This window comes from Frankliniella occidentalis, unplaced genomic scaffold (genome assembly GCF_000697945.3).
Source record: "Frankliniella occidentalis isolate FOCC.00 unplaced genomic scaffold, Focc_3.1 Scaffold322, whole genome shotgun sequence".
In the NCBI taxonomy this organism is placed as follows: Eukaryota; Metazoa; Arthropoda; class Insecta; order Thysanoptera; family Thripidae; genus Frankliniella; species Frankliniella occidentalis.
In genome coordinates, this window is record NW_026267446.1 from 216,728 (window position 1) to 239,701 (window position 22,974).

The 22,974-nt window shown below is 37.9% G+C and overlaps 11 protein-coding genes across 16 annotated transcripts; 5 read left to right on the forward strand and 6 right to left on the reverse strand.

The window, feature by feature from the left end:
- Window positions 1–750: 750 nt before the first annotated feature.
- On the forward strand, window positions 751–4,868 carry LOC113204476 (vascular endothelial growth factor C; the record flags this gene model as incomplete). 2 transcript variants are annotated; one of them, XM_052273986.1, is given in 6 exon segments in its annotated part: window positions 751–880; window positions 2,169–2,297; window positions 3,618–3,808; window positions 3,887–3,985; window positions 4,074–4,261; window positions 4,342–4,868. In XM_052273986.1, coding segments are annotated over 6 exon segments (837 nt in total), but the record flags the coding sequence as incomplete, so codon positions are not given.
- On the reverse strand, window positions 934–3,366 carry LOC113204612 (uncharacterized). Its single transcript, XM_026419885.2, has 3 exons — window positions 2,779–3,366; window positions 1,555–2,113; window positions 934–1,467 (listed from the first exon to the last, which is right to left on the reverse strand). Exons 2-3 carry the CDS (start codon window positions 2,109–2,111, stop codon window positions 1,224–1,226), a joined length of 801 nt encoding a protein of 266 aa, XP_026275670.1. The 5' UTR covers window positions 2,112–2,113; window positions 2,779–3,366; the 3' UTR covers window positions 934–1,223.
- Window positions 4,869–4,918: 50 nt separating the features above from the next.
- LOC113216916 (required for meiotic nuclear division protein 1 homolog) lies at window positions 4,919–6,784 on the reverse strand. Its single transcript, XM_026436752.2, has 6 exons — window positions 6,340–6,784; window positions 6,147–6,258; window positions 5,841–6,075; window positions 5,589–5,751; window positions 5,315–5,512; window positions 4,919–5,231 (listed from the first exon to the last, which is right to left on the reverse strand). Exons 1-6 carry the CDS (start codon window positions 6,658–6,660, stop codon window positions 5,076–5,078), a joined length of 1,185 nt encoding a protein of 394 aa, XP_026292537.1. The 5' UTR covers window positions 6,661–6,784; the 3' UTR covers window positions 4,919–5,075.
- Window positions 6,785–7,533: 749 nt separating this feature from the next.
- On the reverse strand, window positions 7,534–9,599 carry LOC113210609 (uncharacterized). The gene is made up of 4 exons (XM_026428723.2): window positions 9,368–9,599; window positions 8,915–9,283; window positions 8,348–8,600; window positions 7,534–7,860 (listed from the first exon to the last, which is right to left on the reverse strand). The coding sequence occupies exons 1-4, from the start codon at window positions 9,597–9,599 to the stop codon at window positions 7,608–7,610; spliced, it is 1,107 nt and encodes a 368-aa protein (XP_026284508.1). The 3' UTR covers window positions 7,534–7,607.
- A 292-nt stretch (window positions 9,600–9,891) lies between these two features.
- On the forward strand, window positions 9,892–14,399 carry LOC113210427 (nuclear receptor coactivator 5). 4 transcript variants are annotated; one of them, XM_052273980.1, is made up of 10 exons: window positions 9,892–10,020; window positions 10,643–10,818; window positions 10,908–11,012; window positions 11,087–11,321; window positions 11,408–11,515; window positions 11,626–11,736; window positions 12,243–12,442; window positions 12,522–12,706; window positions 12,883–13,036; window positions 13,120–14,399. In XM_052273980.1, exons 2-10 carry the CDS (start codon window positions 10,662–10,664, stop codon window positions 13,593–13,595), a joined length of 1,731 nt encoding a protein of 576 aa, XP_052129940.1. In that variant the 5' UTR covers window positions 9,892–10,020; window positions 10,643–10,661; the 3' UTR covers window positions 13,596–14,399. The 4 variants fall into 4 exon arrangements, with proteins under 4 accessions (XP_052129940.1, XP_026284314.1, XP_026284398.1 ...); XM_026428529.2 differs by lacking the exon at window positions 9,892–10,020 and adding an exon at window positions 10,083–10,225; XM_026428613.2 differs by lacking the exon at window positions 9,892–10,020 and adding an exon at window positions 10,163–10,558.
- LOC113210776 (growth arrest and DNA damage-inducible proteins-interacting protein 1) lies at window positions 14,390–15,928 on the reverse strand. The gene is made up of 3 exons (XM_026428964.2): window positions 15,336–15,928; window positions 15,016–15,115; window positions 14,390–14,917 (listed from the first exon to the last, which is right to left on the reverse strand). Exons 1-3 carry the CDS (start codon window positions 15,818–15,820, stop codon window positions 14,663–14,665), a joined length of 840 nt encoding a protein of 279 aa, XP_026284749.1. The 5' UTR covers window positions 15,821–15,928; the 3' UTR covers window positions 14,390–14,662.
- A 391-nt stretch (window positions 15,929–16,319) lies between these two features.
- On the forward strand, window positions 16,320–17,549 carry LOC113210696 (ATP synthase mitochondrial F1 complex assembly factor 1). Its single transcript, XM_026428837.2, has one exon. The coding sequence runs from the start codon at window positions 16,530–16,532 to the stop codon at window positions 17,397–17,399; it is 870 nt and encodes a 289-aa protein (XP_026284622.1). The 5' UTR covers window positions 16,320–16,529; the 3' UTR covers window positions 17,400–17,549.
- Window positions 17,550–18,900, reverse strand: LOC113210867 (3-hydroxyacyl-CoA dehydrogenase type-2). The gene is made up of 5 exons (XM_026429079.2): window positions 18,707–18,900; window positions 18,473–18,634; window positions 18,233–18,394; window positions 17,919–18,156; window positions 17,550–17,839 (listed from the first exon to the last, which is right to left on the reverse strand). The coding sequence occupies exons 1-5, from the start codon at window positions 18,713–18,715 to the stop codon at window positions 17,646–17,648; spliced, it is 765 nt and encodes a 254-aa protein (XP_026284864.1). The 5' UTR covers window positions 18,716–18,900; the 3' UTR covers window positions 17,550–17,645.
- A 6-nt stretch (window positions 18,901–18,906) lies between these two features.
- On the forward strand, window positions 18,907–20,470 carry LOC113211115 (nuclear envelope phosphatase-regulatory subunit 1). The gene is made up of 4 exons (XM_026429434.2): window positions 18,907–19,060; window positions 19,359–19,430; window positions 19,517–19,651; window positions 19,932–20,470. Exons 1-4 carry the CDS (start codon window positions 19,030–19,032, stop codon window positions 20,075–20,077), a joined length of 384 nt encoding a protein of 127 aa, XP_026285219.1. The 5' UTR covers window positions 18,907–19,029; the 3' UTR covers window positions 20,078–20,470.
- On the reverse strand, window positions 20,245–21,705 carry LOC113210952 (uncharacterized). 2 transcript variants are annotated; one of them, XM_052273983.1, is made up of 6 exons: window positions 21,615–21,705; window positions 21,355–21,534; window positions 21,153–21,266; window positions 20,926–21,072; window positions 20,732–20,844; window positions 20,245–20,649 (listed from the first exon to the last, which is right to left on the reverse strand). In XM_052273983.1, exons 2-6 carry the CDS (start codon window positions 21,495–21,497, stop codon window positions 20,603–20,605), a joined length of 564 nt encoding a protein of 187 aa, XP_052129943.1. In that variant the 5' UTR covers window positions 21,498–21,534; window positions 21,615–21,705; the 3' UTR covers window positions 20,245–20,602. The 2 variants fall into 2 exon arrangements, with proteins under 2 accessions (XP_052129943.1, XP_026284981.1); XM_026429196.2 differs by lacking the exon at window positions 21,615–21,705 and having other exon boundaries at window positions 21,355–21,608.
- Window positions 21,706–21,727: 22 nt separating this feature from the next.
- Window positions 21,728–22,662, forward strand: LOC113211037 (uncharacterized). Its single transcript, XM_026429311.2, has 3 exons — window positions 21,728–21,913; window positions 22,032–22,167; window positions 22,253–22,662. Exons 1-3 carry the CDS (start codon window positions 21,832–21,834, stop codon window positions 22,491–22,493), a joined length of 459 nt encoding a protein of 152 aa, XP_026285096.1. The 5' UTR covers window positions 21,728–21,831; the 3' UTR covers window positions 22,494–22,662.
- The last annotated feature ends 312 nt before the right edge of the window (window positions 22,663–22,974 follow it).

Genomic DNA, 22,974 nt, shown 5'->3' on the forward strand with positions numbered 1-22,974 from the left:
CTCCCCTCCCCTTCCCAGTGAGCAATTCAATATCAGACCGATACCAAAAGTACGTCAGACATCAAAAATTTGTCGTTTTTCACATCAGACTGATAAAAATGTGGTCCTGAAATTGCCACGTTTCTCACAACTGATATCGCCATCAGTCTGATATTTCATTGCTCACTGGGGATCCCTCCTCTCTTTTTCTGCCAATGGCCGCCTGCATCGAAAAAGACGAAAAAAATTGGAGGCATTTTGTGGCCTGGTTCTCTCAACGATCCTGCAGGCTGCCTGGGAAGGAAAACAAATTAAATTCAGCGACCAACAGAAGGTGTAGGTAGGGTAAATTGCATCGCGGGCCGCGATGTTTACAAGTAGGCCATTGCGTTCACCGCTTCGCGCGCGCAAACCCTGCAGCAGGCATGCATGCACTCACCCCATGACGCAGTTTCTGCGGCAAGCACCAGATTGTGGGTGGGGGTAGAATGTATACAGAGTGCAACACATGGCAGGCTGTGAAAGCTCTGCCAAAGCCCAGGGGAAGTTCCAAATAAGACTCCACAGTGGCAATGCTTGAGCCAGATCTGTTGATGTAGTTGGTCACATATAGTCGTCCCAATATTACTTCGCTGTTCGGATTGTGGCCTAGGAGGCTTCTGATTGGCTTAGGAGTTTGGGCCCATCACATGACCTTTTCTGAACAGTGAAGTAATTGTGGGGTGACTATACCGATGACAAGGGTATAATTTCTCTCTCTTCTTTTTGCAGTTGACGCTGGAGCAGATTGAAAGACTTAACAATTTAGACACAGTTGATGATGTAGTTCGTATGCTCTCCAACCAAAGTCATGATATAGAAACTCCAGTAATCGCCAGAGCATCTTTCTCTCAGCTAGCCGGTGAGTAACTTCAGCTAATGTTACAGAGGCATAAGGAAAAATAAAGTATGCAATTTACAAAGAGAAACATTTATTCATAAGGTAACTTTAAATGACATCATGCATTGTCAATCACATAAGATTCAAGATTTGAAAGAACAAACACTAATTTGCATGAGAAGTACAACAAAAAAAATGATTTTATTTGTTACTAAACTATAAATAAAGCTTTCAAATATGTCATGCTAAATTTTAAACAAAAAATTTAGTAGAGCTTCATAGCAAAGTCAAACTTAACCTTTTTAATCTAAGTGATTTGTTTTTGGTTGGGTTACTTAATTTGACTTAGTGATTAAAACATAGATCAGTTACAATCGCATGCATCAAATATACGTGAGAGATTACGTCGGCAGGGCATTTCATTATTATACAGGATGAAAGCAAATGTTGTAGACTGTACTGATGTCTGATTGAAATAGCCTAATTGTAAATGACAGTGCTTTGAATAGTTTCTACCTGAAGTGTAAATATCATCTTCTGGGCAGAAAGAAATGACCCCAGCTGCATCTACAAAGTTGAGATTCTTAGGAAACTCCAATTGCTTGAGGCTGCAAAATATGGATAAAACAAACATTAGCAAACTACAACAATTGCAACGAATAAAATATAATAAAAATAAATAAATATATACATACCTCTTCAGAACCATGGATGCAGTTTGACGTTTAACAGCATTTGGTGCCTTTGGGGCTCTGGTAGTGATGGGTGTCCGCATTATAGGACTGTAGAAATCCAAAGTATCTTCCATGCTTCTTGAGACATAGCTTCTGGATAAGTCAGATGTAATTTTGGAGATTGGAGTAAGACTACCGCTGCTGCTGAAGCTTGTATCACACCCCTCAAAGATACCAGAGTCATTATGAACGTCAAAGTCATCATCTGTTTCACATGAGGGTTGACGGTACCTATTTATAGCTCTCTGAAGAGCAAACCTCTTTTGAGTATTGTCCTCAGTTTTCTTAACTTCTATAATATCATGGTTGGATAAATGAACTTCTTGAAACAAAAATTTAAGCACGTTTTCCTTTCCTGCAATTGTGCGGCCAAACCAGTCAAGTACTACATTTTCAGAGAAATGATGAGATGCAAGATGCTGGCTTCTTGTATTCATTATTCTGCTAAATCTCATGACCATATCATTACTGGGTGAGCTGGATGTCTCCACATCCATTGCCATGGAGTTGCCAGCCATTTCTGAAAGCAAACAAAAAAAAACAAAACATTAATCTCATCTTGTTGCGTTTTGCAGGTAGATTTGGTGGTGAACCCCAAGGACAAGCACGAGGTAAGAAACCTAGCCGACCTCGAACTCTGGCCTTAACCCATGGTCATAGGTCTGGAGCTCAAACTCCAATAATGCAGCGACAAAGTTTACACAGTGAGTTGTGAGTGGACAGTGTGCAAAGCCAAGAAAAAGCACGACCGCCAGCTTGAGCAAGCATAAAGCTGAATAACCTCACATACCAGATAAGAGCACAGGTCCATATCAACTTAACTATAAAATTAGAAATCCTTTAACAAGAGGGAAAAAATAACTTTTACGTAGCTGTGAAGTTAAAAGTCATTATTATCAAGTTCCTTACTATCCCAATGATTTGATTCACTGCAGTTCTTAAAGGAGTACGTCCTGCTGATAGACAAACGTTGACTAACTATCGAATTAAACCGATGCGTATGAAATTCACAGAAATTTATTATAGGCTCGAATTGACCAAAACAAATGGACGCGAAACATAGCCATGCCTTGATCTCACCTGTAGCAACAGGTGGAATAACATAAAAACTACAAAGAATATATGTCACTCAGACTATGTATCATCGGGAGCTACAGGATGATGATTCAAATGATTAAAACTTACTTTTTTAGAAGAAGACAATACACAGTCGAAAAAAACAGGCCGGCAAAGTATAGCGGCTTGAGGGTAGGAGGTTATATAGTCCCCGTCTGTCTAGCTTCTGAAAAGGCTCAATGACAAGTCTGCGTCATCACTAGGCGTATGCCCCGACTGCTGTATAGGCGCCGGATCAGTCGAATATAGGTGATTTGATTATTCAAATCAATACTGAGATCGAACTCTCCGGTACGAAGCCAGGCTTCACTTTCTACATCACACCACCACAACACACACACACCTCCCACACACATACACACACACACAGATCCAAAGCGCGCCAAAAGCAGCAGAATGCCGGTTTATACAACATAAACTGCTGAAGAAATCGCTGTTTCCCTCAATCTTTCTTCCAATTAAAATTGATGGGGATATTTTTTTGTCAAAAACATTTAAAGAATAACTAAATTCAATATTTATTGCCGTATATTCACCTGCGTGGCGACGAAATAAGAATGATCGATGCTGTGAAACTTTTGGTTTTTAAAGGGGAAATTGCCCTCCCTTACCGCCGCTCTTTACAAATCAAACTTAAAACGAGACGAGTTTTTTTGCCTTGAGGTTTTGCTGTGCAGCCAACAAGAGTCAACTAAGAACTAATCCTTGCTGAGCAATAGCTGTTTTATTTTTAAAGTATTGCATTTTTATTGATTAACGAAAACATTAATAATTCTATATGGTTTTGCAAATATCCTTGTTTTCCTTTCAGTATATGCCTTCTTGCATGTTTTGTTTAATTGTTTGTTATACATGTATATCCTGAGTCTAATTTACCTGCAATTAACCAATTTCTACGTATAATTCAGGCCCTGATGTAAGAGAGCCCACTCAGCCAAGATGTCAGCCAAGATTGCAGCTTGTACCATTAAAACCGGATGATCATATTTCACACATGTATTTGCCTGGATGTGTAGAGATTGAACGGTGTAGCGGATGCTGCTATGACGATAGACGTTTGTCTTGTCAACCCACTAAAACAGAGCTGGTTCCCCTCAGGGTAAGTCCAATGTATACCTTGACCCACTGATGTGATGTGATTATTTTACTATAAAAGTATTTTGAATGCAATGTTCAGGTGAGAAAGTACTCGTGGACCGATAAGAAAACCAACAAAGAAATTGTTCATGTTGAAAAACATTTGGAGTGTCGCTGTGGTTGTATCAAACAAGCAAAGGTAAGAAATTTTGGCTTGATTGAACTTTAAAGGGAATAAAAGTTCTTTTTTAACTCAAGTTTTTCTTCCAATCAAATTCTTTATCAAGGATTGCAACTCTCTTCAAGAATATAATCCCAAAGAATGTAGTTGTAAGTGTGGGAATGAAGATGAAAGACAGAAGTGCAAAGGTTTTAACAATAAGAGATGGGATGATGTTGACTGCCGATGTGTCTGCCGAGCCTATCCTGCAGAAGGCTGTACAACTGGTCTTGAATTTGATCTAAATACGTGCAGGTTAGTATTTATTTTAAATGAAATGTCAAAACAGTCATTGTTTATCTTTTCAGAATTTTATAGAAAACCATCTTTTTTAGCTGTACTGCAAAACCACAGAACCGGCGACGTATTCCAGACAACACCTACAAGTTAGACAAAAGGCGACGGCGTTGGCAGAACAAAACCTCTGACCCGTAAATTTCCTCAACATATCAGAAAACAAGCTGTGCTTTTAATAACAATCAGAACAATAATGGTTTTTATAAGTTTGATGAGCTATATAATAGATTTGTAGGTACCAGTGAAGGGTTTATTTCACCTTACTCAACAGTAATTATAGTCCAAATGTGTTGTGGCACTTTGAGAAAAGATTTGTTTATGTAGTTCAATAGAAAATTGTTTCATAAGATACATCTTAAGTAACTGATAAGGGCTGATACTAGTCGTGAGGATTTATGTACTGATAATTATTTATTTTATCCATTGTATAGATTATTTTACTTTTTGCATAGTGTCTCAGCACCATCTTCACTTGTTAGCATAGGAATACTGACTTAATACTCACAATTCTCCTCATTGCAGGCATAAGACTTAAAAAATGTAATCTAATAAAAGAATCCACATATTTTATGTATTTTTCTAGTGTGTGTGCGATATAGAAAAATGGAGAGCATCTTTAGAATTCTGGATTGTCCTGTATTTATCCTGTTTTTTAAACTATAATAATTAATTCACTAACTAGTAGTATTTTCTATGAATATAAATCACATAAACCACATAATTGAAAGCAAATACTGAACATTTTTACAGAATTTGCACTGAGACAATAGAGTTACTTTGGATCCACATAATGAAGGAACTCAAAACCAACTTCAACCATAATAAGAACAATAATCATCCATTCTAAGCGAATATGATGCTTATCACTTAGATGACTGGAAACCAACTCTACTAGCCCAGCGCAGTGACTTATTTTTTCATTCATGACCTGGAAATAAGATAAAAATATATATTGAGAGAAATCTGAAACTCACATGCAAGGGGTACAAATATGAGAACATTGAAACTTACTCTTGTACGACGACTGATACAAAAATAATTTATAGTTTGCAAATAAAGCCTCTCAAGCTCTTCGTTATCCCAATAAAAGTCGGGTGTATCCAAGAAATCAGAGCTCAGATTTAATAAATGCCTTAGTGCAAATAGCTCTCCATGTTTTCTTAACACTTCTTCACGTGTCATGCGAATCTTGCGCCCAGCTTTTAAGTCCTAGAAAAATAAGAGATGTAGGGGCACAGACAGGCACTATAACGGATTAGTAGCTGCATTATCTCTAACGACTTACCTCACTGATAAACTCAATGGAATCAATGAACTTTTCTAGGGAGGCCTCCCAAATGCCAAGTTTCACAGATAAAGCAATACCATTTGAAAAAGTATACTTTTCAAGACTGCTGTCAGCAGAGGATGCTAGCTCTATGACATCATTGCGTAATATGGTCTTTTTACTGCAAGGAATAGTCACAAGATAGATGGATTAGTGACTTTGATATAAATTTTGTAATATGTTAAAATGTACCTGGTGTAGCAAACAGACCTTTCACCATGATTGTATGACATTATCTCTCTTTCACCAAGGACTAGCTTTTCATTATATCGACCTGATTCAAATGGTCTGATAAAACGTAAGAAATTTGATATTTCGAGATCTGACACATTCCAAAATACAGCAGTGCCGTCACGAAAGAAGAATACTTCCCGTGGTTCAGAATCAACATTGTATCTTGCCTTAATATGGACCACATCCTCTCCTTGATGCTCTGATTCTTGAACTGGAAAATAAAATTGAAAAATATTGAGCTTGACATTATTTTTACTTCCAATTTCGAAGGCTAAGAAATACCTTTAAACATTTCATTTTCTTCAACTACACTATACAACTCTTGTTTACTGATGGCCACCTTAAGTGCATCTAAATTGAATTCTTCGGCTGTACTAAAAGCGACGACAGGGTACTAAAAGAGAAGCGTAGATAAGGTTTAACTGTTTAATGTTTGCATTGGAAGGGAAGAAGACTTTTTTGATCTATTTCTTACGCCTTTTTCTCCTTGTTCTTGAGATTTGCCCCTGCGTCGCGGTGCTCTAGGCTTGGCAAATATTTGTGTTAAGTTCTCTGATATCTCCGAATGATCTTTCAAGGCATGTGAAACTTTACTTCTAAACCTTTTGGCAACCCCTAGGGTAACTTTAGATGCTACGAGACGAATTGCGGGAGACGGAATAGGGTGATGACCGCATAACATGAAATGACGGACATTGCCACGACTAATATTGGACACTGCTTGAAAAGTGTTCGCAAGTTCTGTGGCCCAATAGGTTCTTAAGGGCAATGAGCCCCGCCAAATGTTAACGAACATCGTAGACAGCAAGATGAAAGGTAGCGTGAAGTGAGGTTAACTGTGTTTCTGATCGAGAGAAGATGCGTGCGTGCGGGCGGCGTCTGCTCGGAATCAAAAACATCGCGACTGCGACCACCGCAACTGCGGGCCTGTCCAGATAGCAACGGCCGTAGGCCGTAGCGCCGCAGGCCGTGACGGCAGTACGGCCGCGACGGCGCCACCGGCGGCGCGCGGCGCGATTTTTGAATATAACATCTAAAACAACTTGATTTCTTCGACAGTTATCGTCTAATAAACATTTTGCAACGCAGTGCAACGTCAGAACAACTAAATATGATTACCATGTGATTACGCAGATATCACAAAAATCAGGTATTATGCACCAGCGTATACACGCTCGATGAAAGATAGGCGTTGGTGACCAGGTTGGGTTAGATTCAACATGAGATCAGAAAATTTGTATTTTTCTACTTGACGACTACTTGCAGATATTTTTTCCACCTTTTATCTCTCCACACTAGCTATGCCTGTGTCGACAAGTTTAAATTTTCGCTAATCATCAAGGAAACTAAGTTGTATGGGATGTTATTCAAAAACCGCGCCACGCGCGCTGCCAGTGGCGCCGTCACGGCCGTACGGCCGTGACGGCTAACGGCGCTACGGCCTACGGCCGTCGCTATCTGGACAGGCCCTGCACCCCCCCCCCCCTTCCACACACTAAAGGAAGACCGAGTGTAGGACTGTAAAGACAGTCTATCTGGCTTTAGTTTTATCCTTGAAATCCTTGTCGAAGCACTACTGCAACCGCTAGGAAATAGTTAAATCTCTATCATTCAACAAATTAATAACAAGATTATGAAAATTTTAGGAAAGTTTAAACACAGCTAGCAATTATTTCTATGAGACAAGCATTTATTTTTTTAAATAAAAATTTACAGCTATTTAACTGAATCCTACATTAATGATTAACTAGCTAACGTATTTAAAGCATATTCCTTCTGAGCAATCTGAGATTTAAGGTCATTGTATTCTTTCACAAGACGATCAAAATGGGTGCCTCGCAGCTTTTGATACTCAGCATCTTTCTTTTGAAGATGCACCAACCGTGACTTTGCCTCATTGACAGCCAAATCAAGATTTCTTTTCAAATGAGTATAAGCATCAATCAGATGTTGATCTTCATGATATAGTCCATTAATAATTTGTTTATTTAATGATCTGGAATGGGTATCAAACTCATTAAATGGTTTAAAAACAGATTTCTGGTCATCTGAGCCCTTGTATAATTCTTGACAAATGAAGGCTTTATCAGCTTAAGGATCTTAACATCTTAACATGTTAACATATTGACACATGCATTTTGCATCATATCTGATAGTATGACTTTGGTTTTACATTTGAATGTCTTTATATTCCCTACAATGCCGACCAAAACATACGGGATCGCTACAACGATCGACAGAATCATGGTTCATGGTTTCCTTGAAAGTTGTGTTAAGATCCGGCGAAACCACAGATCTCTGCTTTCCATCGAACTGAAGCGAAAGCAGATCTTTCTAAACGGTCTGGTCGGCTTTTTTTTACAAATTTAAACCCATTCATAACTAAAAATCATGGCTTTAGTGCTAAATACAATGAAAATGCAACTGTTAATATGTTAAGATGTTAAGATCCTTAAGCTGATAATGCCGAAATAGACACTTACTGGATTTCCGATTTCAGTACATCAGACTTCTCACTGAAGTGTTTCACCTTATTGCTACTCGTGCAATCAAAGGCCTCAATTTTTAATTTAGCTAGAGAAGTTAAAATCTTGTCTGATTCCATTAGGTAAGACTCATTCACAGAAATCTCATGATCAAGATCTTGACGAAGAGACAATAATTCCTGAGTGCTGTTTTGCTCAATACAATTACTGTTCACAAAACTTCCGGACCCAGAGAACTTTGACATGATATCTGCAAAGGGGAAAATGTTATAATCAACATATGAATAAGATGCATCAAAAATCAGAACGCAGTTAACGATACAGGGAGCCCCATTCACGACGGGATTTTTGTGCCACTAATTTCAGTATCTGCTATGGACTACTAAACTGTGTTTCTAGACTCAGCACAGTTTGGATAGAAACAAAGCAGCGCGTCGCAATGGTAAGGATGATGAATGACGTACCAATCTCAGCCAACTCTAAAACCACCAACAACAAGCACTTTGATTTAAACTTCAGGCGCGAACGTCCTGCCTTGAATGGGACACCCTGCAGTATACCAACCAGAATACTTGATGTCCATCTCTTTCAGTTTTTGGAATTTTAAAGCTATGTCGTCAGCTACAGCTTCTTGTATGTTCTTAATATCAACTGCTGTAAGCTCAATTGGCAAATGTTCTACCAAATAATTTTGTGAAAGCCCAAACATGCCATCAGTTGAATCTAAGTCAGATGGTGACACATAGTCCATAAGGCTAATATGATTAATAACCTGATTGATTCGAAGAACAGTCTGTTGAGGCAGTTTTGACGGGGCCTTAGCAATATTTAAAACTGCACTCAAAATAAATTTTGACTGTAAGAACTTTTGCTGAGAAATTTTCATTTTTTCCAGAGCAAACGAAATTTCTTTCAATTTCTCACTAGTAACACCTGTGAAATTGAAAAAAGAAAATTAACAACAAAATATTAAAGAAAGGAATGATTTGACAGTTATAATGAATAAATGAAGAGAACCTGATAAACCAAGCTGGCTAGCAATTGACGAGATAAGATCCTCTTCATCAGTAAAAGTAGTAACAGCCACGTGACCAACTTTTTGAGTTGAATCCGTCAAAATATCAGGAATTAAAGTGTCAGAGGAATTCTCTACTGCAGTAATTGAGTCGACATCTTCTTCATCGGTGCCATAAGACACAAGTGAGAGTGAGAGGCGTCCACAGTCATCTGCAGCGTCAGGGCTGTCCATGGTTCGCTTCAAAACAGATGATAGTTGGAAAATAATATAGTAGTAAGGGCAGGAAGGTTTCACAATACCATAGAACAGAATGCAGGTATTGAATGAAAACTTGCTTATTTTATTTTAGTTTAATTTTAAAACCAAAAAGATGTATCTGACAAACCATATTTACCAATTTTATCTTTCGAAACAGATGGAAAAAAACTCCAAGTCTAATTTTTATTATTATCTTAATTCGAGCTTCAGGCGGTACTTCCTCAAGCTTCGTGCCTTGATTCTGTAATTCTTTGTTGTGATTATTTTGAATTTATCACACCCTTCAAAGTAAAGGCTGTTCTGCGAATAAGGAAATAAATGAATAATTGAAGCAGGTGACCAACATTGCTAATACTGCCACTCAAAAATTAGATTAAACTGAGAATGTTCCGGGGTATGTATAAAAATGCATTAAACGCATAGAATTGATGCCAAACATTAAGTTTTCGACTTATTTTTTTTACCATCCCAACGAAACAGAACATTAGTTATTTTCTCTATTTTCTTAAGCCTTCCCACTTTTGCTCACAACATTCTCTTCTCCTCTCTTCGACTCAGGCTGAAGGAGCTGAAGCCAAGCCTATGGCTGGTAAACTTTGGTAAACAACAATCTTTTTAAAACAGATTATCGTTTCGTAATAACTTCTTCGCTGTGAGAAAATTGAATGAATGAATTATGGTCAATTTTTCACGCTATCGTGTTACATCTCAAACGTATTTCATCATACGGCAACCTCATATATTTGTAACCGGTAACCAGCTGCACTAGGACATCAGTTCATTCGTCGTTGACGTTCTTGTATGTTTGTGTGCCGTTCCGCTCCTATTTTAAGCAGCTAGCGGGGGAAATCCCCTTAATGTTTAGAAATGTGTGTTTTTTAAGAGGCATTTATCACTATCTGGTTAGTATTTGCAGAAGACATCTTGGCAAGGTTATGTTTAGGTTCTGATATTTTGTCTAGTTAATTTGTGCTGACTTTTTTTCAGTTTAAACCTATTTTTTTTTTCTTCTGCAGATAATCAGTTTATCATAAAATGAGCGGCTTTGCTGTTGACTCTACATTTCAAGAGAGGCTAAACATGAAAGACCCTTCCACTGCTAGTTCTAGGATATTTGTTGGGAGTATTCCTCATGAAAATGTTGATCGTCAGGACATAGAGGATGCCTTTTCCAGATTTGGGAAAGTTACTGGTAAATTAGCCTTAACTATAATCAGGCATTGACCAGTTTGAAACACCTTAATCCATCTACCTCACGAATCATTAATTCATTTGTTGTAGGAGTGCTGTTGAATCGAGGTTTTGGATTTGTACAGTTTGAAAATGAACGAAGTGCCATTGAAGCCATTAATGAGCCGGATATTATATTTAAAGGCAGGAGGCTTGGTAAGTGTTCTTCCTGATATGTTCACACTCTATTTTAGTTGTTTTTGAATTGACATAACTATTTTATGTTGTAGATGTCAAACAAGCCAGAGTCTTCAATAAAGCTGGTAGGGACCTGAGGGATGAAAGAGACCGAGATAGTTACTGGGATGATCGAGACAGGGAAAGAGAGAGAGACCGAGATAGGGAAAGGGATCGAGACTACAGAGAGGATAGGGATAGAGAACCTTATCGTGATCGTTCGCCTTTGGAGGATAGAGCCAGGGAACGACGTGATGATAGGGATTGGAGACCAAGAGAGCGTGAGCGGTAAGAGCTCCTCTACAGATTTATCCTCTTTGCCTTTTGATACCCATGTAAAGTCTTCTGATGTCAACAATATCTCTCTCCTGCAGCTTTGACACTTTTCCCAAGGCAACTACTGAGAGGGATCGGTTTTATGATACTCCAAGAGATCGGTATCGTGAAATTGATTACAGAGACAGACCAGCGGAAAGGTTCAGGTAAATCTCAATGTAGTTCGTTGAAATAATATCTATTTACCATTTTAAAATTACATTTACTTAGAGATGGATCTCTTCTTGATAGGTAATTATTATTTGATTCTTTGCAGTGCACCTGTTTACCGAGCTGAAGTCATAGATTCTCGCAGCCTTCCTATTCAAACCCCAGGAATGGATAGAACTAATGATTGTGAAATAATTGTCATCAACAAAAAACAAACGTAAGATTTTCCCACCCAGTCAGATCTAATTTTAATAAATCACTGCCTGAAAATTTGTTGTAAGCTTACAACATTTTGTTACTGAGTAATGTGATGTTTCTTCAAACAACTCTCATTGGTATTTCCAAAAAAAATTAATTTCTTTCCAACAATTTGCTAGAGTGTTACAGGAAGAATAAAGATTAGTGCATTCTTAAATTATAACGAGTATTGTGGGATTGTGTTAAATTACAACATAATGTTAAGAGATTACAATGTGTGCAGGGAAACTTCAAAATGTATAGTTGTTAGTTGTTGAGATAAAACACTTTTTGGAAAAATAGTGTATGTGATGTAAACAGAGAACATTTGTTGTGAAAATACTACACTTCTTTTAAGTTATTGATTGGTTTTCAACAACTGATTTTGATAGTGTACTGATATAAGCTTACTGTTAGTTATTTTATGTGCTATTTTCTGTGCCATTGCTAGATGATATACAAAATCCTAATTTAACTATCTTACAGACGCTATGCAGAATTTGTTGAAGAAAAACTGAAAAAATTAGGATTGACTGTGGATATATTATATCCAAATGAGGATGTTCAAATGTCCCGTGTTCTTGGGAACATAAGCAGTCGTGGCACGCTCTATGCAATTATGATTGAGCCAATAAATGAAGATCATGACTCTCTTACAGTAAATATACTTCATGGTACACCAGAAGGTCAGTAAAGTTTGTACCAGTACCAGCTGCAGTAGTTTGATTCTTATAGTATTTTTATGGAAGACTTTATGTATTACAGCTCACCGTAATATGCCATTAAAGGATGCTATCAGCCTTATAACTCGTAACTTTGATGACTATAAACAGTCCAACAGAAATGACAAAGGAAGTGCTGCAGGAAGACCTGTTCCTGTTCCTGTGGTCCCAATCCCTGTAGTTGGACCTGCAACTCTTGTTCAGGAAAAACACCCAGATCCAATTCAGGTATAGTTTGACTGAAAATAATGCATTATTTAGACTTAGTTAAGAAACATTTGTGCAGTGAAGCGCAGTAGACAACCCATTAGCATTGGTCGTAAATACACCAGGGGACCTTGCACTGAAATAAATGGATTGTGATTAAATTGTACTTTTGTTTAATTCTTTCGGAAATTTTGTAGGCTCTTCTAAAGTTGCTGGCTGATAATTGTCCCCTGACTGTACTTCAGTATGATAAAGTGATAGCTTATCTTACTAGTAAACGAGAGCTTCAAGTTCGTATTGAGCTTGGCGAAAGTGAAGTAAATTCAACTCCTCTACCTGTAGCATCTCGAGGTGTGTTACAATTTGTTGGCATTAGTATTTTTATTCCCTTTAGTAATGAATGCATGTATACTTGATTTGTTTTATCTTTGCAGAGTCCCCAACTGCTGACAAACAAGCAGAATTACAAAACCGAATAATGAGTATTTTGAGTGCAAAGGGAGCATCTACAAGCGGGCCATCCTTACCTACTGTGTCTGTTCCTCCACCAGCTCCTGTTCCTGCACCTTCATTACCTATCACAGTTTCTTCAGGTATTTCAGCTGCATCAAGTTTAGCATCTGTCATAGCTGCATCTTCTCCGGCCCCAGTGTCTACAGGTTCATGGAACCCCCCAAAGCCTCAAACAGATTCAGCTACACCAATATTGAGTGACCCTAATGTTCAGAAAGCATTGGATAGCCTGATGCAAGGAAATCTTCTACAGCGGCTTGTAGGATCTTCTAGCATTATTACTTCAAACTCATCAACTATCACTACATCATCCAACAGTCTACCCTCAGGCCCTCTCTTCAATGCCTATGGTAACCCGGCATCTAATTCGAATCATGTTGGTGGCCGACGATTTTGATAGGGTGTTAAAATTAAGCAGAGTATCTTTTGAATCTTAATCCTAGCTTTGTCCAGTTTCATTCCTTTCATACTTTTGATCTGAGAAAAGTTGACCTTGCTTCACTAGAGTTACATTACAACTGTCCATGTGTTTTATGGTTTGTCAGTTAAGCCACTGTTTGTGCACAGTCCAATGCTAGCATTTAAATTTTTTTCAGTTGTCAATAACACCTTAACTGATCAGGGAGACAAAAGAATTTATAAAATGATCTTTTGCTAGTGATATCTTACAGTTAAAGTTGTTATTTCAAAATTGTGTGTAACATTCATGCAATTTTGATTTTTGCATTGTTCCACTACATTTTTTTATGATTCTTAAATAGCGGGTTCCTTCCTTGGCCTTAAAATGTTTAATCCAAACCTGTAAGATTTTGGTGGATAAACAACTGGCGCACTTTAGAACTAGAAATTCAACCTGCAAGTTCAGATGTTTTCCTTGAGAGCTGTGTGTTTTTTCAATTAAGAATTTAAGTGTTTTAATCTCTTAACTTAAGTAAATCCCGCAAGATTATGGCAGTCAGTCACCAATGTGTGATGAGATCCTGTCAAGTATTAGTTCTGTAGCTGGACTAATCTTGTCTTAATTTTACATTTTCCACAAGATCAACTTTTCTTCTCTCTCTCAATCGTTTTTTGTTGTTGTTTTGTCAATCATTTGCAAACTACTTCATCAGCAATGTTCACTACGTGTACTCACAACTTAAGTGGAAAAGTGTTGTTTAGTTGTAGATCAGTTGGTCTAAATAAAAAAAATTTTAATGTGTGTGTCTGTATATTCTGAAAACAACCATATTTTTTTTCAAATCTGTATTTGTGATTTTGTTAGCTGTCAATGAGCTATTAACTTAATGCAAACATCACTTTCAACCCTTGCTTCTGTTATCTCTGTACACCCATAATTGATAGGCAACAGATAAACAGAACAGCAACTTACAGACAGTGAACCCTTCTATTATTACTTACACATTCTGCATGACTCCATAAAGAAGACATCTAGAAACCATATACTCATTTTTTTTTTAATATCTAATCATCCTTTGCACTTTGTTTGGATAACTTCATAGCTTCTTCTGCTTCCTTCAGTCTTCTCTTCTGCTCTTCAAATCTTGCAGCCTTGTCTAAGGCTAACTTTTCCTTTTTCTGAAGTTTCTTTTCTTGTTTCCCCTTTTCCCGTAGCTGCTTTGCTCTCTCTTTCAGCTCGAGTTTAAATTGCTCATCTCGTTCGTTAACAGTATAATTGAAATGAAGCCGTACTTCTTCAATTAATCGTGTCCTGAATGCCTGTAAAAGTGTAAATTTGGAACACACTTAAGTAAGACTATTCCCCAAGTAGGAGGTTATTGAAGATAAAATAATAATAACAAATTATAGACAAGTACCTGTGCAGCTTCTGCCTCTTGTCTTTTTATTTCTTTCTTGTGTAAGTACTCTTCCTTTAACTTTTGCATGGATTCAACATTTGCAGCAACCTTGGCATCTCTGCAAACAAAAGAAGAAACAAAATTGTACTGATACCTTATTTTTCTTAACAGGAAGCCAATGTGTACTAGCATGAGCATGGGCCGCATGAGCTGCAGCTTGAGGCCAGTCCTCTCCATTCACAGGGGAACGACTAGAGTCTCCCTCTTCACAAGTATGAGGCGTTATAATTAAAAGTGCATCGAAGAGTAAGAGTTGCCAGGAATATTGATTATTTTACCTTTCAAATAGTATTCGCTCTTTCTCTTCTTTCTTTAATTTTTCTCGTTTCGCAACTTCTAGTATGGTATAAGGGTATGCTACTCTCTCATACTCTTTCTTGTCATCAAGTTCTTGTTTTGTTGGCCAGCATAGAGAAGGACTAACGCCTGATGCATAACCATAGCGCCCAAACATTCTCTTGTTGTAACGAACAGTGTAGTGAATTGGCATAGTTTTCTCTTCCATGGGAACTATGTGATGAGCAATGTTTCTGTGAGATGGCCTTAAGCCAGAAATGTCTCTAATTTTCTGAATTCTTGCTTCTTCTTCCAGTCTATTATTTTCTTCAGTAGACGGTTCTTCAGCAGGTGTAGCAGCGGTTTTCACACCACGATAAAGGCCGAAAGAACTCGCTGAGGGCCTACATATTCCAGCAGCAAAAATTCTTCTACTCTCTAACGAGGTAGTCGGTAGTAGTCGAGTGATACACGATAATTGTGCCATTTTGACGATACTTTCAAACTCTAACCTAACCTTCTTGTACGTCAGAGTTAAAAGAAGGTGGTCTGCTAGCTATACACACACCCAGAGCTGCCAGATCCGGCCGAGCCCGAATCGCCCGACTCGGGCGCAGGAATCGCCCGAGTGCGCCCGAGGCCTACCGAGGCCTCTCAGCCAATGAAATCGCCCGGAATCGCCCGGGGTATTCCAAAATCGCCCGGCGGGCGCCCGGGATTTTCCGGGAATTCTAAATTGTCCAAAGGTGTTTTGTCACTAATTGTTTGCATAAAGTTTGTAACTATGCTTCGGTATCGTGCCTTACATCGGGACTTCACACATTAACATCGAAAACGGGTGAAATAGGCTGAGAAAACATCAAAAACCACCCCAAAACGCCTCAAAAAATGGAATTTTCACTAAATCGCCCGAAAATCGCCCGACAGAAATAAAATCGCCCGAAAATCGCCCGGGCGCATTTTGCCAAAAAAAATCGCCCGGAGAGACCAAAAATCGCCCGGCGGGCGCAAAATCGCCCGATCTGGGAGCTCTGCACACACCAACTATACACACTAAACATTATTTTTTTTACAAAGTTGGCGCACATTGTATTTGCGTTGGGGCATTATTTGCAGGAACAAGTCTGGTGAGGTTAGTCGTCCGTCTTTACGTTGAATATTTTACTGAAAAGAGTGGTAGATGTAGCGATCACTACATGAATATGTCAGTGTTCTTCAGGTTCTTATTGAAGAGATCAAGTGCTCCCCTACAAGGCAAAGTTGAGGTGTCTCATTTTAAAATAAGTGATCGGTTCCTCATGACTAGTCCAACTCAAAGAGCAAAAGAAGCAGTCGACGCTCTGAAGGGGAACCCATACTTGGAAAAGTATGCAAAGAAAATTGCAGCACTTCAGAAGACGTCTCCAGAGGAGTTACTCTCTCGCTTAGAGGCGTTTGAAAAAGAGAGGGCGAAAAGCGACATAGGTTCCAAAGAAAAGAAAAGAGATTTCTCTACACCTGCACCTGCTAAATCAGGACATGCTAGTGGGTTGACCAAACCCAAACTGCTCAGTGAGGTGATGAAAACTGATCTTTTGCATGACAAGACAACCAATGAAATTAAGAAGATCTGGGAAGAATACCACAAAATAAAGGATGTCATTGCAGCAACCATTCCAGCTGACATTTATGATAAAATTTACAATCGCAGTTTGGATTACCCCACTTTTCTTCTCCCTCTCCCCAGAAGTGAAGGCTATGAATTTATTGTCTGTCAATTTGCTTCCAATGAAATTCATTTCACACCATTAATTAGTTATCAAGCTCACAAGGAGAATGCACCAGAATGCATGACAATTACACACTTCACTGATCTGAAGGAATCCAATCAGATAGTTTTGATGAAAGGGGAATTTAACAAAGATATATTAAATGTTACCGAAGCTCAATGTCTAGCTAATCAAATCCAACTGTATTATGGCCAAGATGATGAGAAGCGGTTGAAAATCATGGATCAGTTTACAAATAAGCCTCTTGAGTTCAAACACATGGATTTGATTGCTCGTCTTGAATCATTATCTCTCTAGTTCCCAATGCCTTTTAGTTTTATGAGCTACCCTTGTCAATAGAGATTTGGGATCTGTAATGCTGCTTGATAAAAATGTATGACGTTTGTATGTTAAACGAAAACATGTTAATAAAGAAGGTAATCAAATAAAGGAGATAAAAAAGGACAATTTGAGTACATAACATATTAATTATTTACATTTGAGACCCCAAACAGTACAAAATCTAATAAAAATGGTGCCATTCTAAGTAAAGAGACATGTTAATTAGTAAGTGGGCAGGACAAGACCACCGTCAATTGACAAGATATCTCCATTTATCATTTTGTTTTGGACTATGTGGAGAGCTAATTCAGAATATTCAACAGGTTTTCCAAAGCGATGTGGAAATGACTGACACCGGACAAGGAACTCCTCAACTTCATCACTTAGACTGCTGTTAAGAGGAGTTGAGAACAGCCCTGAAATAACAAAAATGGTAACAACAGGTTTCCTTATTACTTAATAGCAAATGAAATATTTGTATACTCAAGGGCTGACCTGGTGAAATTGTTGCCACTCTTATTCCTAAAGAGCCTAAGTCCCTTGACATAGGGAGTGTCATACTTTCAATTCCTCCACAGCATGCACTTATACCTGCCTGACCACCTCGAGCTGTTTTCCCTGCAAATCCTGATGTAAGAATAATAACTCCTCTGCTACCATCTTCATCTAAATCATTTGTAGCCATCTCTTTAGCCGCCAGGCGACTTGCGTTAAATTGACCGCAAACATTCACCTGTGAATGATTTAAAATGTATTCAACAATTGTTGGGAAAGGCTTTAAACAATTTGGAACTAAGGACGAATCATACCTCTAATAGCCGTGAGAAGTGTTCCAACTTAAATGGTAGTCCACCACTGGTTAGTGTTATATGTGAAGCAGCATATCCAGCACAGTTCACCAGCACATCAAGCCGCCCAAATTTCTCCTTGGCTCTTTTGAAAACTTGTTCCATATCCTTCTCTTTGCGAACCTAAACAAGGATTAACTCTCAGCCAACGAAGAGGGTTTTAAGAGTTTGTAAACTCTCAATTAGGGTAAACCAACTTACATCTGCTTTCAAAAACCCGACTTTATCACCAAATATTTTCTCTAGCTCACCATCATCATCACGGATGTCACAACCAAATACATTGGCGTTTTCCTGACAAAAGTGGGCAAGTGTCTGGCGACCCAATCCATTTACTGCTCCGGTGACAACAACTACCATGTTCTAGAAATTTTTTGTTAGGAATAATTGCAGAAATAGCAGTCACAATTGTTGGTTATAAACAACATTACCTACCTTTAACATGACTAAAAATATGTAAGAGGCAGATACTAATAATAATCTTTTCTCCTTGCAAAGTTCCTCAAAGGGAATAACAGATTGCTTGTGTTTCAGGTGATTCTTTTCTTCAAATATGTAGTTTAATGAACTGTTCTTTCGTTTTTGTTTCAGATTTCAACCGGCAAACACACCACCGTGCCGTCGCCGTCCCCCGTATCAGCAGCAGAAGCAGAAAGTTAAGACATTATTTGCAGACCAGACTGCAGAGGCTGGCAGGCAGGCACGGCACGGCACGGCACCTTTAAAAACATTTGTTTTCGCTGCTCGACGGCATATTCATGATGTCTTTGGAACAAACAGCTTGTGAAGGTATTGTTTTCTCTTCATTATGATAAATGAATTTCTATCGGCAGCCCGCAAGTGATAGGAAACTTTACTCATTCACAGAATATAACCTTCAATCTGTAGTGAACACTTTTCAAGTTTGAGAGCTTGTCATTTGCAATTGATTATTTTCCAAACTTAAAAAAACTAAAGCACAAATGTTCCTTCCCTGAAATTAGATTTAAAAAGAATTATGTTATTAATATAAGGGTGTTTTAAAACCTTGTCTTCTATTTTCCCTGTAAATTGTGTTCAGACAATTTATGTTTTGGTTTGTTAACAGACTTGAAAGCTTTTGAGAGACGGCTCACGGAAGTCATATCATGTCTTCAGCCATCAACCACCAGGTGGAGAAGTGAGTTTGTATTTTTTTTCTGTCTATTTCTTGTTGGGTAGTGTGCATTTTCTAACTAATAACGACAACTATCATTTTTCTTTCAGTTTTGCTTGCTGTAGTATCAATTTGCACAGCAGTGGGAGCATGGCACTGGCTAACAGACCCTAATACATCAGAAGTATCTTTTACGCAGTCCTTATTTAATAATCCTTTCTTCACTATTTCAAGCATCATTCTCGGTAAGTTTATGCATCTCCATAATATTATCATATTATCAGTTTTTTCCTGTTTCGTGGGCTACAACTGGTTTCTAAGAGAAAAGACACGACCAACTTGATCAGTCAGCAGTGGGAGCTGTCTGACAGAAAAGAAAGAGCGTCTGAACATAAAGCACATCATTCCTCTCAGGCTTGTTCCCTTACCATTTTGTTAAGAGTTTGCATGTGCTCTTCTCGCCTGTCTGAAAGTAATTTTGTCTTCAGCTAGTTTTTGAAAATTTTTACTCATTTGTGGTTTCAGTCTTCCTCTTCGTTCTTGGTATCCATAAGAGGGTAATTGCTCCTTCTATCATCACAACTCGAACTAGACAGGTTCTAACCGATTTCAACATGTCATGTGACGACACTGGGAAACTCATCCTGAAACCTCGGCCGACAACAACATAGTTTTAATTGGCCATTACTGAAGTAAGTCCTAATGAAGGTAAATCTAACAGTTTATTCTCAAAATTTAAAATGTGCCAGATTTTTTTGTTTGAGATGTAACACTTTCATACGTAGATTAGATTATTTATTAAAAATTTTTAATCTTATGCTAATAATTTGACTTTGAATATTGTACAGTTGTTTATTTCTTAATGTTAACTTTTACATTGGTATCTTGTATGTATTGATTATTGTTGTAGTAATCAACATCAACTGTGATATCACCACTCCTACCCTTTATGGGTTGTTTTAGTATCTTTGGATTTCAAGTTTTGATATTCCCTGGTTAAAATTGTCCCTGATTTGAACTTTGTAATTACTAGAATACATGACCAATCATATTGGTGAACTGACTGTCAATACAATTTTTACTCTTGGGCTCCATACTCAACCGTTCATGATAAAATTGAACATCAAGTTACAACTTTCATAGATTAAACCAGAGATGTCTGAGAAGTTTCACATAAACTTTCATGGTAGCTGCATTCAACTATCAATACTTGATAAAATATTCGTTCCAATTTGACGGCAACCTAAGCATGCATGAAACATGTCTGTTGGTTAATATTTTACTTAAGAAAGATCAAGTATGGGTGATCACATAATGCAACTTACACTGGATGTGTGCTTTTAAATCACTGGGTTCAAAAAATGCATTACGCAAATTTTTAACAGAAAGACCATCTCTGAAATCCAATGACAAAAGAGCAATTTTCAGAGTAGCATATCTGAATTAGAGTCAAGGAAATAAAAATTGAATAGAAAGTAAAAAAAACATTTGTTCCTTATTTTCAGCGAAGGAAGGATACTGGGCTCTAAAATATTGTGTGCTGTCAGAGATATACTCCATTATCATACTTATTGATAAAGGTGGTACATAATCTGTACATATTCTCATACATTGTATTTGCAATGCCAATTTATTTAGACTGTCAGTATTTTCTCCAACTTCATGACTGTGAAAATAAGAGCAAGTAAGATAGTTACAAAATGAAATTGGTTTTCTAAAGTAACGTTGGCACGATCACATACTTACACTATACAGTTCAGTAATTCCAACTCTTTTTCAAGAGCCACGAATATTTGGTAAATTAAATGTGTATGTAAATCTGGAAACTGTTCACATATCATCGGGGCATCCCCAGAAATGCTGTAGGAAAATGTTATCACAAATAAAGTATGGATGCTACTGAACAGATCAGATACCTTTTCACCATGCATTGGGTTAACATGCTTACTTTGTCGCAGCTAAGAGCTGTTCTGATAAAGTCTCTATTTCGCACATTGACTTGGTTGCTCGCTTTGCTAATCCTTCCCACAACAAACAAAGCTTTTCAACAGATAATGTGTACTTCTTCAGGGATTCTTTTACTTTATCCATTTGAAACTTTGCTAATTCCTGATTCCTAAACGGCTGTCTGTAGAAAGAGACGTGCAAACCTTTGCAGACTACCTGACTAAATAAATAAACAATCAACAAACTTGTGGGAATACTTGCGTGCGAGGGTGAATAATGTAGATTCTCGCGGAGAAGAGAAAAAAGAAGACTCCGCACCAACCGGAAGTGTGTCCAATCAGAAAAGTGGAGGGGGAACTAACTTTGGATAGGCACTACAGTAACTATTTGCACCACATCACGCCTTTTGCTGCTCTTGCTCACTTGCGTACGGAGGTTTTGTTTATTTATACATTTATCCAGGTTATCCACGTCAGCGATGGACTCTGAGTTTTCCGATACCAAAAAAACCTTTGATAAGTCTCAATGGAGACAGAAGAAGTACAGCCATAAAACTAAGGGTATATTTCGTCTTATTATACTAGCGTCTGTCACACCTTTCTGTAGAGGTTAATGCAGCGGTACATTGTGTACCTAAAAACTCATCAAATATAACTTTTTTGTGAAATTTGTTTTCAGTGCAACAGTTTGAAGAAAGACGTCGTAAGGCAGCCCTTCACAAATATTACAAAGAGCTGAAGAAATCACAGGTTGATGTTTCCCACCGCAAACAAGAATCGAGTGTGTCTGGAGGGGATTCGAAGAAATTGCATCGGTGTGTGAATTGCATGTCTTCAACATTTACTGCCCACCCAGGGTTAATGTTTTCATAATTGTGTTATTTTGGTGTGTATTTACAGGGAAAGCAATCCATATGAGAAAGCTAAACAAGAGTTGGAGAGACGGAAAAAAGAGAAAGAGCTCCTTATTGCTGAAAGGGCTAAAGAGAAGGTGGAGCGTGAAGATGCCTTACAAAAATACAAGAAGGATAAAATTAGGAAGTACATGAAGTTAAAGAAGAAAACAAAGAAGGGTCAGCCTGTTATGGCTGGGCGAATGGAACTATTGTTAGAAAAAATTCAGAAAAACATAGGTACTTGAATTTGGTATGTTTGTGTGTAGAGATTTATTATTAATTAACCTGTGATATATTGTTTATGGCAGAGGCGAAGTTTTAGGCCTTGAAGGAATGGATGTTAATTTATAAAACTCACTACTTTTTCAAATCTTTATTTCATGGTAAAAAATTAAATAATTACAGCTACTTAAATCAGTTTGGACTGTCTTTCCTGGAACCCAATTTTACTAATGATTTGTCAAGACTGAACTACGAAAACGTCTGATACAAAATTCACATAAGTGCTCAGCAGCATGTGTCCTATATAATAACTGGAATATTTGCAACTGAAGACCCAAGCTAAGAAGCCAATTTGCTACTTACCTACTGCTCTCCATTGAAGAAACTGTAACAGAAACAGCGCTATATTATTAATTGAAGACTAGGAGAACTAAACAGTGGCAGAGTTACTTTTCACCAGCCTTGTAGAACCAAGTCCTTAACAGACATGATACCATACCTTTA